A 15249-nucleotide genomic window follows, 5' to 3' on the forward strand; every position below is an offset into this window, starting at 1 on the left:
TTTTTCCCTCTCTACAATTCATCATGGCTGCTTGTCGGTCCATTACCCGTTCCATCCCCGCTCTCCGCGGTGTTCCCCGCACGGTGTCGGTGACTGCCAGAGCTGCATCATCGAGATCTCTTACTACTACTTCACTTGCCAGTCTGGTCTCCCGCAGAGCTGTTGTGCCCTCCTTATCGCTCTCTGCCACACGCCGCTTGCACGCAACAGCCCAGCGGCTCGTCACCGCAACAACCTCAGCCGCCTCCACCGCTACTGAATACCCAACAAGCCACCAAAAGATCACCAACCCAATTGACACTGCTAACTTCATTGACAATGAGTTTGTGTCATCAAAGGCAACCAAATGGATTGATCTCCATGATCCTGCCACAAACAACCTGGTTACCCGTGTGCCCCAGAGCACAGATGCGGAGCTGAAGGCCGCTGTGGAGTCGGCCGAGAAGGCCTTCCCCGCTTGGAGGGCTACCAGCATTATGGCCAGACAGCAAATTATCTTCAAGTTTACCAACCTCATCCGTACCCACTGGGACCGATTGGCTGCGTCCATTACCCTTGAGCAGGGTAAGACTTTCGCCGATGCCAAGGGTGATGTTCTCCGTGGCCTTCAGGTTGCCGAGACTGCCTGCGGTATCACTACCCAGATGACCGGCGAGGTTTTGGAGGTGGCCAAGGATATGGAGACAAGAAGCTACCGCGAGCCACTCGGTGTCGTGGCCGCTATTTGCCCCTTCAGTAAGTTGCTTCTATCAACACTTTCAACCCCTCCACATAGATGCTAATTGTCACCAAGACTTCCCTGCCATGATTCCCCTTTGGTCTATTCCCGTCGCTACTGTGACTGGCAACTGCTTGGTCATGAAGCCATCCGAGCGGGACCCCGGTGCTGCTATGATCCTTGCCGAGCTTGCCAAGGAGGCCGGTTTCCCACCGGGTGTGATTAACATCATTCACGGCGCCGCTCCCACTGTGGACTTCATCCTTGACGCGCCTGCCATCAAGGCTATCAGCTTTGTTGGTAGCAACCGTGCTGGCGAATACATCTACAGCCGTGGCTCTGCCAATGGCAAGCGCGTGCAAGCCAACCTGGGTGCTAAGAACCATGCCGCCGTCCTGCCTGACGCCAACAAGAACCATGCTCTTAACGCCATTGTCGGTGCTGCATTTGGTGCTGCTGGTCAGCGCTGCATGGCATTGAGCACCTGCGTTATGGTTGGCGAGACCAAGGAGTGGTTGCCTGAGATCGCCGAGCGGGCTAAGGCCTTGATCGTGAACGGTGGCTTTGAGGAGGGTGCTGACCTCGGCCCTGTGATTAGTCCCGAGAGCAAGAAGCGTATTGAGGACTTGATTACTAGCGCCGAGGAAGAGGGTGCGACCATTATGCTGGATGGCCGTGGCTTCAAGCCCGAGAACTACCCCAACGGTAACTTTGTAAGTCAACCACAGAACACACTCTACTATGTAACTCGAACTAATTATACCTTTACAGGTTGGCCCAACCATCATCACCAATGTCACCCCCGATATGAAGTGCTACAAGGAGGAGATCTTCGGCCCCGTTCTCGTGTGCCTTAATGTCGAGACCCTTGACGAAGCTATCGAGACGATCAACGCCAACGAATACGGCAATGGTGCCGCCATATTCACCCGCTCCGGCTCGACGGCCTCCAAGTTCCAGAAGGAATGCGAGGCTGGCCAGCTCGGTATCAACGTGCCCATTCCCGTCCCTCTTCCCATGTTCTCTTTCACCGGCAACAAGAAGAGTATTGCCGGTGGTGGTGCCAACACTTTCTACGGCAAGCCCGGCTTGCAGTTCTATACCCAGCAGAAGACTGTGACTAGCTTCTGGAAGAGCGAGGATGCGATCAGCAACAAGGCTACCGTGGTGATGCCCACTCACTCCTAAATATCTTGGTATCTGTCTCTCTTGCTTTCTTGATTTTCTTTTAGCCTATCATTCGCATGGTAAAATTTGTCTTTTTTTGTTAAACAAAATACACACCTCATGGATCTCAATGAATGTATCTGAACCCCATGCTTTGTTTTATGTCACATCATTCATGGATATTAACATGGATAACCAGATTGGACAGTGCATGCAGCATTTTAATGATATCGATTCTTGGAAATGAAACAATCTCAAAATCCCCGTCCTTCATCATTCTACGAGCTCGGTTATAGCATGTCTATGATCAAAGTCAACACTTCCTTAAATACATATTATCATCAATCATAGTAAATTGGCAGGGTTGAATGCTACATGTATATTGACTTATAGTTCATAGCAAACTAAAAAACCGAAACCCTAAGAAAAATACAAAACCTATCAACACACGAGTAACATCTTACTCCTCAGTCTTGCGCTCCTTGAAAGCATAGACAAGTCTACCAGTAGCAACCTTCCCACCCTTAGAAATAACAATGCGACGAGTATGACGTCTCTCTCCATCAACAGTCTCAAATCCCCAAACCTGCTCAGCAGTCCACCCATTCTCCTCATTCACAACCCAGCTGTGCAAAAACGCACCCTCGCCCTCCTCAGCAAGGAACCCCTCACTCTTCGACCCATCAATAAGAGTCTCTCCAGTCAGGAACTTCAGAACCTTAGCATCAGCCTCAGCCGAGCCGGCCTTCGTCTGGATCTCGATAGCAGGGCGCACAGCGCCGTCCTCGCTCTTGGTGCCGGCGATGTAGCGCGAGCGACCCTTCAGCTTGCCGAAAATGTGGTCGACGTGCTCGCGCTCTTCCCAGTCGAGCTTGCGCTCTTCCTTGGTGCCTTGGATGCCGCCTGTGATTACTTGCTGTGCGTCGATGTGGATGAGAGTGGGGTTCTCTGCGTCTGCGTACTGCTTGACGTAGATTGTCACTGTTGCGTATGAGAGTGCCTTGCGCATAACCCAGCCCATTCCTTGCTGTTTTTTTTTTTTTGTTAGTGGGGTTGTTGCATAGAGTTTTATGTATGGTATAGTGCAGGGGATGATTATTATGGTTGTGTTGGGGATGCATGATTGGAGGGGGAATTATGACAGGGATGAAGCTTGGCTGTTTTATATTTGGGGTAACGTTGGAGAGGTTAGGGTTACATACCAAAGACAGAAGGGGGTCTGTTGGGTTAGAGTGAGTTGAGTCCTGTTACACATATGAGTATTTTGCTTTAGGAATTTAGCGATTGAGCATACCATCTCCCATTTTCCACTCAGGTTCTGGATGGTAACATCAGCAGGGGCAGCCATCTTGAAGGTTGATGTATACAATGTTGTATAGTTGAAGGTGAAATGCGGGGGATATAGTGGGGGAAAATTGAAGATTTGATCAATTAAAGAGAAAGTTGAACTGGGGTAGAAGGGGGAAAAGACAAGAACTTTCAAGCGATGTCACTTAATATATATAGTTGTCTTGGTCAAATGAACTTCAAAGTCCAATTGCGTCAATTGCATGTGTTCGTTCCTGAATCCGAGGCTCGAGGTCACATGACCTGCTGACTGTACATGTGATTAAGCCCCGAGAGTTCGGCCTCGGAGGTGTTTACTATACTTAGAGAGCTTCAATCCAATCATGTCTTTCAATAAGAAATATGCCGGTCTTCCTGACCTGGTGAGCAACGCTAGCTGTTAATATCCACTCCAATATCCACTGACTGTGACCCAGGACCCATCCCCAGATATCTATGAAACCCCCGACTTGACCGACGAAGCATCCACCTTGCCCGTGAGTCCGCCAATTCCACAAAGAGACGTCACCGGGCCTAACCACTGACCCTGTCCAGACTGCCACCATCCGCACAGACTCCGACCATGATGATGCAGGCTCAAACTCCGATATCGACCGCGAAGGTGTCAACCCGGACCAGGCGCGTATGCACTTCATGGGCGCGGCCGTGGATGCCCGCGATGTCAATTTCTCAGATAGCATTTCCCAGAAGCGCCAGGCTTACCGGAGCAAGAGTATGAGTCGTCGCCGTCGGCGGAGACGCGAGGACGGGGCAGAGGAGGTCGGCGACCTGAGTGATAGCGAGGACGAGTCGCTTGATCGGAGGCTCGCGCGGCTGCGGAGGGAGGTCGAAGATCTCAAGGTGGAAATGGCCAATAAAAACGACGGCGGAGAGTCTGGAAATGGATCGTCGCAGGGTGCTGCAGCTGGAAAGTCAGGAGAAAACCTAGGCGACGGCGTTGCAGAGCTGAGCCGCGCTCTGGACAACCTGCACGCCTCGCGAGGCGCGGCGAGCTCATCGCACTCGGCTGCGGCTTTGCTGTCTCAGAAGCTTACACCTCAGATTCGCTCTGCTACAGACGCAAAGACACAATCCTCCGAAGATGCATCAAAGGCAGTCTCCACAGTGCCGGCGGCCCCAACTGCCTCTTCGGCGGGGATCCTCTCTCACGCAGCCGCATTCGACAGTCGCCTAGCGCTTCTGGAAAGCTCCATCGGCATCTCAAGCTCATCCAACCCCTTCGTCGCCGACGGCATCAACGAGTCAACGTCACACCCAGTCCTCCCAGCTCTGGACCAACTCACCTCCCGCCTCTCAGCACTCACCGGCCTTCTCGTTGGCACAAACCCAACATCCGCAGTGCCAGGAGTACCCAACGCCGCACCAGGAATGACAACCCCACACCTGGAAGCTCTCTCCACCCGAGTCCGAAAGTTAACCACCGACGCCGAGGCACTGACCGCAGCCCGCAGAAAAGCCTTTGAAGCCGCAAAGGCCGTTCACAACGCCCGTCTAGCAAGTTCAGACGCCGACGTCGTCCCCGCACTAGAAGTATCAACCGACGACGACCACGCCGCCAAAATCCAAGCCCTCTACACAACCCTCCCAACCATCCAGTCCCTGCACCCCCTGCTCCCCAGCGTCCTCGAGCGTCTGCGCTCCCTGCGCGCCTGCCACGCCGGCGCAGCCCACGCCGCGGACTCGCTCAACGAGCTCGAAAAGCGCCACGCCGAGATGGCGTCGGAGATCGAGCAGTGGCGTGAAGGTCTGACGACCGTCGAAGAGAAGATGCAACAGGGCGAAGCTGCTCTTCGCTCTAATGTGGAGACTGTCGAGCCCTGGGTGCGTGACTTGGAATCTCGTCTGGCGCGTCTGGAAGGTCCCTCGACACTGTAAATCCATTTCTGTCTACTTTTTTGATCTGCTCCGCGGCAGAGGTTTGATGAATAATACCCAGTTGCATGTACTTGTCGAATGTTGAGGGCATATTGTAGTTATTTTCAATTGTTAATATCAGTTCCATACCAGATGGCCTTGGTTTTTATGACACTTCATACTACAACATAAGTGTAGAGATACTAAAATCTACCCAATTCTGTACTAAGATTATACACCTCCCTCACTCGCCTCAACACTTGAACCCTCGGTCTCATCTTAACCTCAACCCACCACCCACGCAACAAAGAATCTCTCACATACTCGCGCAGACCCTCAAACAACTCAACAGCACGCGCACCCGCAACAGCACCAATAACACGCCGCTCTGCAATGCCCTTAGCAGGAGTCCCAGGCTTCAAAACCGAAATCCCCGCAAAAGAATCTACTACATGCACCCTCTCCCAATCGGAAGAAGGGAGCGCATGCCGCAGACTCGTCTCATCAGCATCCATAAACCCAACCTCCTCATCCGCCTCGACAACAACATAATCAAACCGATCCCAGAACCCACTAGTGGATTTAACAGCCTTGTCTTCAGTTTTGTCATATACCCACCCCAACGAAGGCGGTTGTTGCAAGAAGCGCGTTACACCCGTTTGGCAGGCGAGGTTACCCAGATAGACATTGACAGTAGAGCTGGTTCTATCAGAATGCAACTCCGCATCATGAATACCGTGTTGATAATGCATAGCATCCATAGCCTGACCACCAGGATAATTCGCCGCAGACGCAGGAAGGAGTACAAAATTCGACAGACAGAATACAACGAGAGTGGAGATAGCCAGAGCGCGTGTCGCCAGACGAGCGAAGAGAGAGCGCGAGCGATGCGTCCAGAGATACGCAGCGCCGAGGGCAGCTGCAGCCGTTAAGGATGGGACAATGTAAACAATGAAGCGCCATTCCTTGTGTGGCTGGAAGCTGTAAAGCGCGACGAAAGAAAGCGCCGGGATTAGAAGTGCCAGGGCTGGGGATCGGGTTGCTGGTTGGCGTAGGGCGACGGGGATGGCGAGGAGGTAGATTAGGGGATTGAAGAGGAGGCGGGGAAGGGCGTTGTGGAAATAGAATGGCCATGGATCTGTGCCCCATTCTGAGGATTGGCCTGCCAGGACGTTGAAGCGGAAGGCTTCGAATTCGGGCCAGAGGGGGAAGCTTTGCCAGAAGGTGCTGTCGAGGTAGATTGTGAGGGTTAGGCCGGTTGTGAGGCCTATTAGGCCTGCTATTATGGTGTGTTTAAGACTGATTCGTTTTGTTGCTAGGAGGAAGAGAGTCTGGGTTCCGACCAGGAGGGCTAGTTCGGAGCGGAAGACTACCCCTGCGGTGGTGAGGAGGGCGAGTGCAAGACTGTTTTGTTTTTGGTGTTGGGATGTTGGAGCAGGGGTTGGGAGGAGTAGACACATTGCTAGTGTTGTGATGCTGAAGGCGAACATGTTTGATAGTGGCCTTGAGGCGTAGAATATCATGTGGAACTGGCTTGCTTGGAGTAGGATATACCAGATAGCTGCTGGCTGGCCGAAGCTACGGCGCAGGCCTCTTGCATAGACTGCTAGAGAGGAGGCATTGAGTAGGCCCAGGATAGCGCGAGCTGCATTCCGGTGTTAGCTTAGGTTGAACGTATAGCTGTATAAACCTATGCCGTACCTAATATCTGTCGGTTGATCCCCTCATTCAACAAGATCACGGGCTTCGAGAGCATAGCGAGCACCGCAGCGCCAACAGCGCTCCGGGGAACAGCCCCGGGGAAAGAGAAATGATCATAATCGGCGCGGTTCAGGTTCAGGTCATTGAATCCATTTGGTAGCCCGTTAGCCAAGATATCATGTACGGCCTGGACATGGAACGACTCCTCCACTTTGGTGTACGGAGCAACGAAAAGATGGAGGAGGATCAAGGCCGGGAAGAGAAGAGTGAGAATCGCAAATGCTATAGAAAAACAATTAGTATCTGCTGGTGTTCTTATATAGAAGTGAACGAACCATATCCCATGGTGACTGCATCCGAGAAGAGTGTTAATCCGGAGATCTGGCGCCTCCCGCACTTCACCTTTAACATCTTCCCCAACCCGCAAAGATGTTTTTCTTCGGTCTTGGGAAGCTGTTTTACGGTAAGTACTACATATCCTCATTGTTCAGCTTATACTAATATCCTGCTTCCCAGTCATCGTCCTCATCATCAATGCGATCGCCGTCCTCTCCGAAGACCGCTTCCTAGCTCGCGGTATGTCCCTCCCCAGCTACACTCAGAAGATAAGAACCTAACGAAAGCCTACAGTTGGATGGGGTCGCACACAAGCCGAACCGGGTTTCGGCGCGACATACGATAGCACAAGCGTGAAAGCCAAGACCGTCAACCTGATCGCCAGTGTGCGGACTGTGATGCGGAGTACGTTTCCCAACCCCCCACAGGCCAATATAAGCAGCTCAGTCTTGTATCTTGGATTTGAGGAATAGCCTTCAACCTCGAATAAGCCCCAAGCCGCCCTATCCTGCTTTCATGAAGCAAGACACTCCAGCCATGGCCCGACGGAATAGCTAACACATCCCCAATCCAGTACCCCTTATCGTCATCAACACGGTCATCATTGTCTACGAGCTGATTCTTGGTTAAATCTGCTTTCTCGCTATTTCCTCCACGCGTCGAGAGAATTCCCTCACGGATCCGTTGCGACCAAGCTCTTAGCTACCCTATTGCCAACCTACATAGCTGCGCTGTGACCTCCCCTCCGACGAGCCATTCACAATGAAAACCTCTATATCATTAATGACGCCTAAGCGAGAAACGCGGCACGATCCACACGAGCAAGGAGCATACTGGGGGCAGAGGAGTGGAACCGGGGTTATGTGTAATAGGACCGGAACACCGCTGCCAGGCGTTTACTCTATGTTGCGCTGGGTGAAGTACAAGAATCATGGTGGCGTGCAGCGAATAGCCCATCTTTTTCTCGAGCTCGTTGGGATTACTTCTGGCCTGTAACCTATATACCCACCAAAAAGCTAGAAGCGCAATGGACACATGATCGAGACGTGGTTTACATGATATTAGGAGTCTGGGGAGTGATGTTGGGTAATTGCATAGCAAACCTGTATCTTGGATTTGTTCTCTTATTCGGGTTGGTGATCAGTCTTTCGACAAGTATATCTAAGATGGCCGAGACAGTAAAGTCGAATCACCGCATGTACGTAGAAGTGAAGAGGAACGAACTGAACACATGCCAAAAAAAGAGAAGATTCGCTCAAGACTTAAAATGAGATAAAATAGTCCAAACGCCAAATCCGACAGAGGACCCACGCTTGTTAGCAAAAGACAGCAAAAGATAGCAAACCCAATACGCCTCTTTTCGTAAACCTGCCAGGTTTCGGCCCTGTCAGTGTATGTATCCACCGTTGTACATGATCAAAAGGTGGCAGTGGTGAAAAGCGATGATAGCAAGAAAAAATACAAATCAAATAGCAAGAAAAAAGCAAAGAGAGTAAAACACAACCGGTGGGATCTGAGATCCAACAGAGTCTAGAAAGACATAGCTGTGGGAATACCCCGGTTGAGAGCGAGGTTCTCCACAGGAGAATGGGAAGATGGAGAAGCGCAGATCATAAGAACATGATAGTACATCCATTAAAGGAAGCTATGTGCAGAAGCAAAATTTGCGCTCATATGTGCAAGATGATAGGGGTATCTCCGGGAAAGTCGGGCTGAAGATGTAAGATGAAAAGCGAAAGCAAGTGCTGTCTGAAAGAAACACTGATTGTAGATTAGGACACTTTCTTGAAACTGAAAGACCTCCACCGAGGGGTATGGCCGGGCTTTGTATGGCTGGTGTGTTGGTCTTTAGCCAAGGGCTCAGGGGCCCGGATAGGTTGGATGGGCTGCTTGGGTTGTTTAGGGTTGGAGATAGGTGGGAAATCCCTCGGGGAAGAAACCGGGGACTGAACTGGCTGAGCCTGGTGGATTGGTTTAATCGGCTGAACTGGTTTGGTGAATGGCTGGGCCGGTTCTGCCTCTTTGAGTGGCGCTTCTGGCACAACCTCGGGAAGAAGCGGTGCTGCCGAGAGATCCGATGTTGAGAGTCGGGGCTCTCTTTCTTTGCCGAGTCGTTGACTGAGACTGCGACTGCCTCGTTTCAAAAACCCGAAACTGCTCGACTTTCTTGGTGATCCGTTCTCGGCGAAGTCGACCGTGTCGGCCCTGCTGGCCTCGATGGCCTTTCTCAGTTCCTCTGCCTCTCGTCGGTGCATTTCTCGGTTGTGCAGATCCTGCTCTTTCTGACGATTCTTTTCGTTCTTATCCTTCTCTTTCTCCATGGCCCGACGTTCCTTCCGTAGTTGGTGATCACTCTTCTTTGGGCTCAATGGGAGAGCTGGTTCGTCAGGGATCGGAGGGAGAGGCGGTTGAACGGACCGTGATGAAGTTAATTGGGGCTCTGAGGGTTCTTCTGGGTAGGTAGATAGTGGGGGTGCCGTTGGGATTCGGCTGAGAGGAGTGAAGGGGGTTGTGCTTTCAGGAGGCACAGGTGCACTTTGGGCATGAGCCAACGGTGGTGAGAAGGGAGACCCATTAGACTTTCCGGCCTCACTTGCTTCGGCTGCTGCGGCGGTGGCCTGGTTCTCTTGCGCCTGTTCTCGCATAACAGCCTCCAGAGTGGTCTCTTGATAGAATAGGACATAGGCACACGCCAATCCGGGTCGATCTCCAAAGAAGTTGCGCACGTAACTTTTGTCAACTGGTTCCACAAGCTCGTCGTCGAACAACAGCCAACCACGGTCTTCGGTCTTGATAATGGCAACGTAGTGGCCGTGATACGGTCCTCCGCCAATGTGAACAACCACCGCATATAATTCATAAAGCCGATCTGGGTCCTCGGCATCGTCTGTGGTGTTAAACAGACGAAGATGGTAGGGATAAACGACGCGATGGAACAACTTCTGCAGTCGCTGCAGGTCTTCTGTGTATTTGAAACGCTTCAAATGCAAAGCCAGTACACGGGGCAAACGTTTGATTTTCATCCGCTTCTCCGCTTCTTGGAGTCCACCGCAGTTGTCGCAGTGGAACTTGTTCCGCTCACAAAGCATCTCCTCAGCCGAAAACTTTCGAAGACAAGAGGTCACGGACGAATGCTGCTCGAGATCCACCGATAAATCCAAAAAGATCTCGTCTCGCTGCGAGACCTTTTCACAGGTGAGGCACTTGGTCTCGGACGTTAGAGTACCCTCGAACAGCTCATGAACCCATCTCGTAGTATTTGGCGACTTGGAACCCGTGCTAGATGGCACCATTCCCAACGAGTCCGCACTCTCTGTTGGTGGCAAAGCTTTCTCTGTGAAGGCCTGCTTTGTAGCCTCCGTTTCAACATTAGCCACCACCTCGTTGAGGAGCAAATTCAAAAACTCATGTGCATCCTGGTGCATGGCAGTCCGGAACATTTCGTGTTCTCGTCGTAGAACGTCCAGGAACTGTTGCGGGCGAACGATACCAATACGCGCTTGGCTTCCTGCCACCGATTCGAAGATGTCCTTGAGCGATGTGAAAAGAGACTCGGACATGCCGTAACTGGTCGCATTGTTCTTGGTTTCCAAAATCGGAAGGGTCTGCAGTGCTACCTTCTTCTTGTATTCGGGTGATTCCTTGTCCTCGGGCTTCTGGTTTGGATTTGGGGGTACACCGGCCTGGCGCGCAGATGGTGGTGAGGAAGCCTTTTGTTTGGCAGCCAGTGCCTCAGCTTCGAGGTGTGCATTTGGGTTCTGGTAACGTAGGTTCTTTGCGAGCGCGGCCTCGAGGCTTTCCATCGGGGTGCGTTGCGGGTAGTTAATGACGGCTTCACGGAAGGGAACCGAGTAGTAGAGACATTGCAGGATTGAGTTGCAGTAACAAGTGTTTCCATACTAGACACGCGCGGGGATTACAGTCAGTGACTCGATTCAAATTCCGGGGAAGTCCGAGACTTACATTTTCCATTCCATAGAACTTGTCACTCCCGTCTTCACGGATGGGTCCCATGTCCTGCAACCTCTTTTCTAGCGGTGAAATCTGCGGTACCTGAAGGTCTTTTTTCACGGGTGGCGCCGTGGCCGGGGGGTTGGAAGCCTGCGCAACGAGTACAAGTCAGTAGCGGTCCCAATCCGAATGGTCTCACGGGGAGCTCGAAGCATCTGCTGTGCTACCAGGTTGAGAGAGCATGTAGGGATGTGTCACTCACCCCATTCTTGTGGCCCTTGGAGAAGAGCTTCATGATGGCTTAATGGTCGGTGGCACTCTGCATTGATGCTCAGTGTTCAAGTTGTTTAAAGGTGATGGATGATCGGCAAGATGAGAAGGAAATGAAGCGCGTCCGGGGAAAATGAACGTTGATCACATAAGGTTTCTGGGGAGTGGAAATGAGAGAGGGGGGAAGACGGGAGAATGAAGAGATCCGAGTTATGGGGTAGAGGGAAAATAGATTAAAAGAGAGTCTGGAATGGACCCAATTTATTTGATAGTAAGATATACAACCTATAACAAGTAATACAAAATGCAACGGAAACGTCCAGAAAACTAAACCTCTATCTCTTTACCTACCCCATTCATCTTAGCCTCTTTTACTCCACGTGGAGACCTAAGGCAGGTACTGGTCCAATCGCCGATTTTTATATTTCTCTCACTTTTCTCTTCACCGGCTATACCGGAGCCCCATCTATATCCATTGGCCGCATTTCCCCAGCGGAGTCGTCTTGTTCCCTCCGTCCATGGAAGACAGAGACTCCTCCCATCTGAACCAAAGAATTCTATCTTGGTGATTGGTTCTAAGCCGCCCTCGCTCACGGGCCATGTGTCCGCCCCTCGCATGGCGTCGACATGACCAATGATCATCACCGTTATGGGGAAAAAAAGGTGGCGGTGGACCTGGCCTGCCCCTTCCAAAGTCGAAATGTGAGTTCCAAGGTTGTTCCTTACTTGAACTCTTTTTCTCAAATGTGACAGGGGATCACCTGGATATCTCGGCAGACCACCTGAATAGTCATCTGGATTCCATGCTTCCCATGAGAGGCTCCCATGGGACGCGTCCGACACCCAGGTGTTACCGTCAGCCTATGCCCCCTTGCGGGGTCCAATAGGCGCCGCAATACCAATCCAGCCATTCCTTTCGGTACCACACCAACGCACGTTCCCGCCATGGGGTAATATGGATAATCTGCCTTAGGTGGCTTCAACGGCTGATCAAACTCTTTGAGATCTGATCATTCCGCCAATGAAAACAGATTAAGGTCACTCCGTTGCTAAATCTGTACAAAGTATATGGGGGTGGCGAGGTACAACAGCTCTCAAGGGGCTCGGGAAAAAGGCGCATGTTGAGGAGATAGGAAAGTTTACGGAGTCCACTGTTCACGGGTAGTCTAATCAGTTATCGGAGATGACGTGCACTGTGGATTTCTGAGCGATTTATTGTTTCTATCATAATGTACAAGATACTATATACTCTCCCACGGAGTACTCCGTATTTGCATACAAACCTTGGATATACTGCATCCATATATATGCAGTATACTGAAATAGTCCTCGGAATGTAAGCCAGGCCCCCCATCCCAAAGAGGAAAGAGCATTTCCAATATTCCAAGGTTTTCATTAACAAAGGGAACATCCGGGGAAGTCCCTGGGCACTCATATAACCTTGGCCTGGGCGCTTAATATCCTAACAGGTATAGAATTGCCTCTGTCTTCAGTGTCTTTATCAGCTACCTTGAGATAATAAGTAGTACTGGATGCTTAGTCAGGTATGGACTTAAGGACATGAGATACACAAAAGGGGCACTAATATCTATATTTGACCACATAGTAACCTATATAACCTTGGAAAAGACATATGTTGTAGAACAGGGAACATGTGAAGGGTTTGTCCGGATAAACTCGGAAAAACAACCCCCAAACAGAAAGAAGCACCGAACCAGAAGATGCCTCAGGAGACCAGGAGATGGGATGAACCCAATAATTTTGTTTCGCGCCGTTCTTTTTATGCCGTCCATTCCTGTTCCTTTGCGCTCCGTACAACGAGCAATTGCCAATCCATTTGGCCTGTCTCCTATTTCCTTGACTCAGTGTTCTTCCCTGACTCATTGTCCTTCTCTGCACCGAGTCATCTCAAATAAAAATAATATCCCTGCCCCCACCATCCCCCACCAAACTTATCCCCGCCGCACTCGCCAGTTTTCCTCCTCCCATCGCTCCGCTCAATCAATCATGGCTAAAGACAAGGGTTCCTCTTTCAACCTCAAGACCCCCAAGGGCACCAAGGATTGGTCCGGCTCCGATGCCCTCCTCCGAGACCGCATTTTCACCACCATCGCAAACGTCTTCAAGCGCCACGGCGGTACCGCACTAGACACCCCAGTCTTCGAGCTGCGCGAGATCCTGGCTGGCAAATATGGCGAGGACTCGAAGCTCATCTACGACCTGAAGGATCAGGGTGGCGAGATCTGCTCGCTGCGCTACGACCTGACAGTCCCCTTTGCGCGCTGGCTCGCCATGAACTCCGACGTCCGCAGCATCAAGCGTTACCACATCGCCAAGGTCTACCGCCGTGACCAGCCCGCCATCAACAAGGGCCGCATGCGTGAGTTCTACCAGTGCGATTTCGATATCGCCGGTACCTTCGACGCTATGGTGCCCGATGCCGAGATCCTGCGCATCGTCAGCGAGGTCTTCGAGGAGTTGGGCTGGACCGGCCGATACACCATCAAGCTTAACCACCGCAAGATCCTGGACGGTGTATTTGCCGTCTGTGGTGTGCCCGAGGACAAGCTCCGCCCTATCTCCAGTGCCGTCGATAAGTTGGACAAGATGCCGTGGGCGGATGTGCGCAAGGAAATGGTCGACCAGAAGGGTCTTGACCCCGAGGTTGCAGATCGTATTGAGAGATACGTTATGAACAAGGGCTCGCGCGAGTTGCTCGACTCTCTCCTCAAGGATGAGACCCTTAACGCCAATGCCTCTGCCAAGGCCGGTCTCGAGGAAATGTCTTTGATGATGGATTACCTAGAGGCATTCGGTGTCTTGGATAAGATCTCATTCGACATGTCTCTTGCCCGTGGTCTGGACTACTACACCGGTGTCATCTACGAGGTTGTCACCGAGGGTTCGGCTGGTGTGCAGGCTGATGCCCCAGAGGCACAGAAGGCCAAGAAGGGCAAGGCCAAGGCCTCCGAGGACGACGACCGATCCAACGACCCCACTCTCGGCGTTGGCAGTGTCGCTGCCGGTGGCCGCTACGATAACCTGGTCGGCATGTTCTTGCCCAAGGCGCAGATCCCCTGTGTCGGAATCTCATTCGGTGTTGACCGTATCTTCTCCATTACCAAGGCACGCATCGAGCGCGAGCAAAAGTCCAATGCCCTTCGCAACAGTGAGGTCGACGCCTATGTCATGGCCTTCGGTGGCAAGGGCTTTGGTGGTATGTTGAAGGAGCGTATGGAAATCTGCCAGAAGCTTTGGAGCGCTGGTATTAAGGTAAGCATTCCATTTCGGTCGATACTAGTCTGATTGAATAAACACTAACATGAATTTCTTCAGGCTGAGTTCTCCTACAAGTTGAAGCCCAAGCTCCCCCAGCAATTCAAGGCCGCCGAACAAGGCGCCATCCCCTTCGGTATCATCCTCGGCGAGGAAGAACTCGCTGCCGGCAAGTGCCGCATCAAGGAGATGGGTCTTCCCGAAGGACACGCCGAGAAGGAGGGCGTCGAAGTCGAGATTGCCTCCCTGGTTCCCGAGCTGCAAACCCGTCTTGCTAAGAAGCAGGAAGGTGCCGTTTCCTCTTTGGCGGCGCAGCTGCAGGGTGCCAGTGTTTAAGCGATTAAACAATTGCTCCGCATTTTTCATTTTGTTTTCCTTTAGAGCGTGTTTTCCAGAGGGTTTCTCTGTTTCTATAAAATTATGTGAATCTCTTGCATTGTCGGGCTTGGAGCTCGATGGCCTATTAAAAGGACTGGGATGTTATTGTCGAGATAAAAGCACTTAGGATTTTTTTCTAGAGACTCAGGTTGATGTCTTCGTGGAATTACCAATACCCAATTCATTACATTTCCTTGTGCTTTAGTTTGATACACGTCCCTGGTTATACATGGCAAACCCGTGTGTACTGT

General features: G+C 51.6%; 7 protein-coding genes across 7 annotated transcripts; 4 read left to right on the forward strand and 3 right to left on the reverse strand.

Annotated features, from left to right (window-relative positions):
- Positions 1-23: 23 nt before the first annotated feature.
- N7517_006700 (CoA-acylating methylmalonate-semialdehyde dehydrogenase) lies at positions 24-1906 on the forward strand (the record flags this gene model as incomplete). The annotated part of the gene is made up of 3 exons (XM_056724430.1): positions 24-735; positions 794-1431; positions 1490-1906. The coding sequence occupies 3 exons, from the start codon at positions 24-26 to the stop codon at positions 1904-1906; spliced, it is 1767 nt and encodes a 588-aa protein (XP_056580680.1).
- Positions 1907-2345: 439 nt separating this feature from the next.
- N7517_006701 (uncharacterized protein) lies at positions 2346-3233 on the reverse strand (the record flags this gene model as incomplete). Its single annotated transcript, XM_056724431.1, has 3 exons — positions 2346-2912; positions 3088-3129; positions 3180-3233. 3 exons carry the CDS (start codon positions 3231-3233, stop codon positions 2346-2348), a joined length of 663 nt encoding a protein of 220 aa, XP_056580681.1.
- Positions 3234-3555: 322 nt separating this feature from the next.
- On the forward strand, positions 3556-5107 carry N7517_006702 (uncharacterized protein; the record flags this gene model as incomplete). Its single annotated transcript, XM_056724432.1, has 3 exons — positions 3556-3594; positions 3649-3708; positions 3767-5107. The coding sequence occupies 3 exons, from the start codon at positions 3556-3558 to the stop codon at positions 5105-5107; spliced, it is 1440 nt and encodes a 479-aa protein (XP_056580682.1).
- Positions 5108-5289: 182 nt separating this feature from the next.
- N7517_006703 (dolichyl-P-Man:Man(7)GlcNAc(2)-PP-dolichol alpha-1,6-mannosyltransferase) lies at positions 5290-7132 on the reverse strand (the record flags this gene model as incomplete). Its single annotated transcript, XM_056724433.1, has 3 exons — positions 5290-6731; positions 6788-7069; positions 7123-7132. 3 exons carry the CDS (start codon positions 7130-7132, stop codon positions 5290-5292), a joined length of 1734 nt encoding a protein of 577 aa, XP_056580683.1.
- Positions 7133-7173: 41 nt separating this feature from the next.
- Positions 7174-7773, forward strand: N7517_006704 (YOS1 family protein). The gene is made up of 4 exons (XM_056724434.1): positions 7174-7250; positions 7304-7363; positions 7418-7528; positions 7698-7773. The coding sequence occupies exons 1-4, from the start codon at positions 7217-7219 to the stop codon at positions 7751-7753; spliced, it is 261 nt and encodes an 86-aa protein (XP_056580684.1). The 5' UTR covers positions 7174-7216; the 3' UTR covers positions 7754-7773.
- Positions 7774-8895: 1122 nt separating this feature from the next.
- Positions 8896-11369, reverse strand: creB (uncharacterized protein; the record flags this gene model as incomplete). The annotated part of the gene is made up of 3 exons (XM_056724435.1): positions 8896-11022; positions 11087-11224; positions 11337-11369. The coding sequence occupies 3 exons, from the start codon at positions 11367-11369 to the stop codon at positions 8896-8898; spliced, it is 2298 nt and encodes a 765-aa protein (XP_056580685.1).
- A 1982-nt stretch (positions 11370-13351) lies between these two features.
- On the forward strand, positions 13352-14956 carry N7517_006706 (histidine--tRNA ligase; the record flags this gene model as incomplete). Its single annotated transcript, XM_056724436.1, has 2 exons — positions 13352-14617; positions 14681-14956. 2 exons carry the CDS (start codon positions 13352-13354, stop codon positions 14954-14956), a joined length of 1542 nt encoding a protein of 513 aa, XP_056580686.1.
- Positions 14957-15249: the final 293 nt, after the last annotated feature.

Source organism: Penicillium concentricum, assembly GCF_028827145.1.
Source record: "Penicillium concentricum strain IBT 3081 chromosome Unknown utg000002l_segment0_segment0, whole genome shotgun sequence".
NCBI classification, from domain to species: domain Eukaryota; kingdom Fungi; phylum Ascomycota; class Eurotiomycetes; order Eurotiales; family Aspergillaceae; genus Penicillium; species Penicillium concentricum.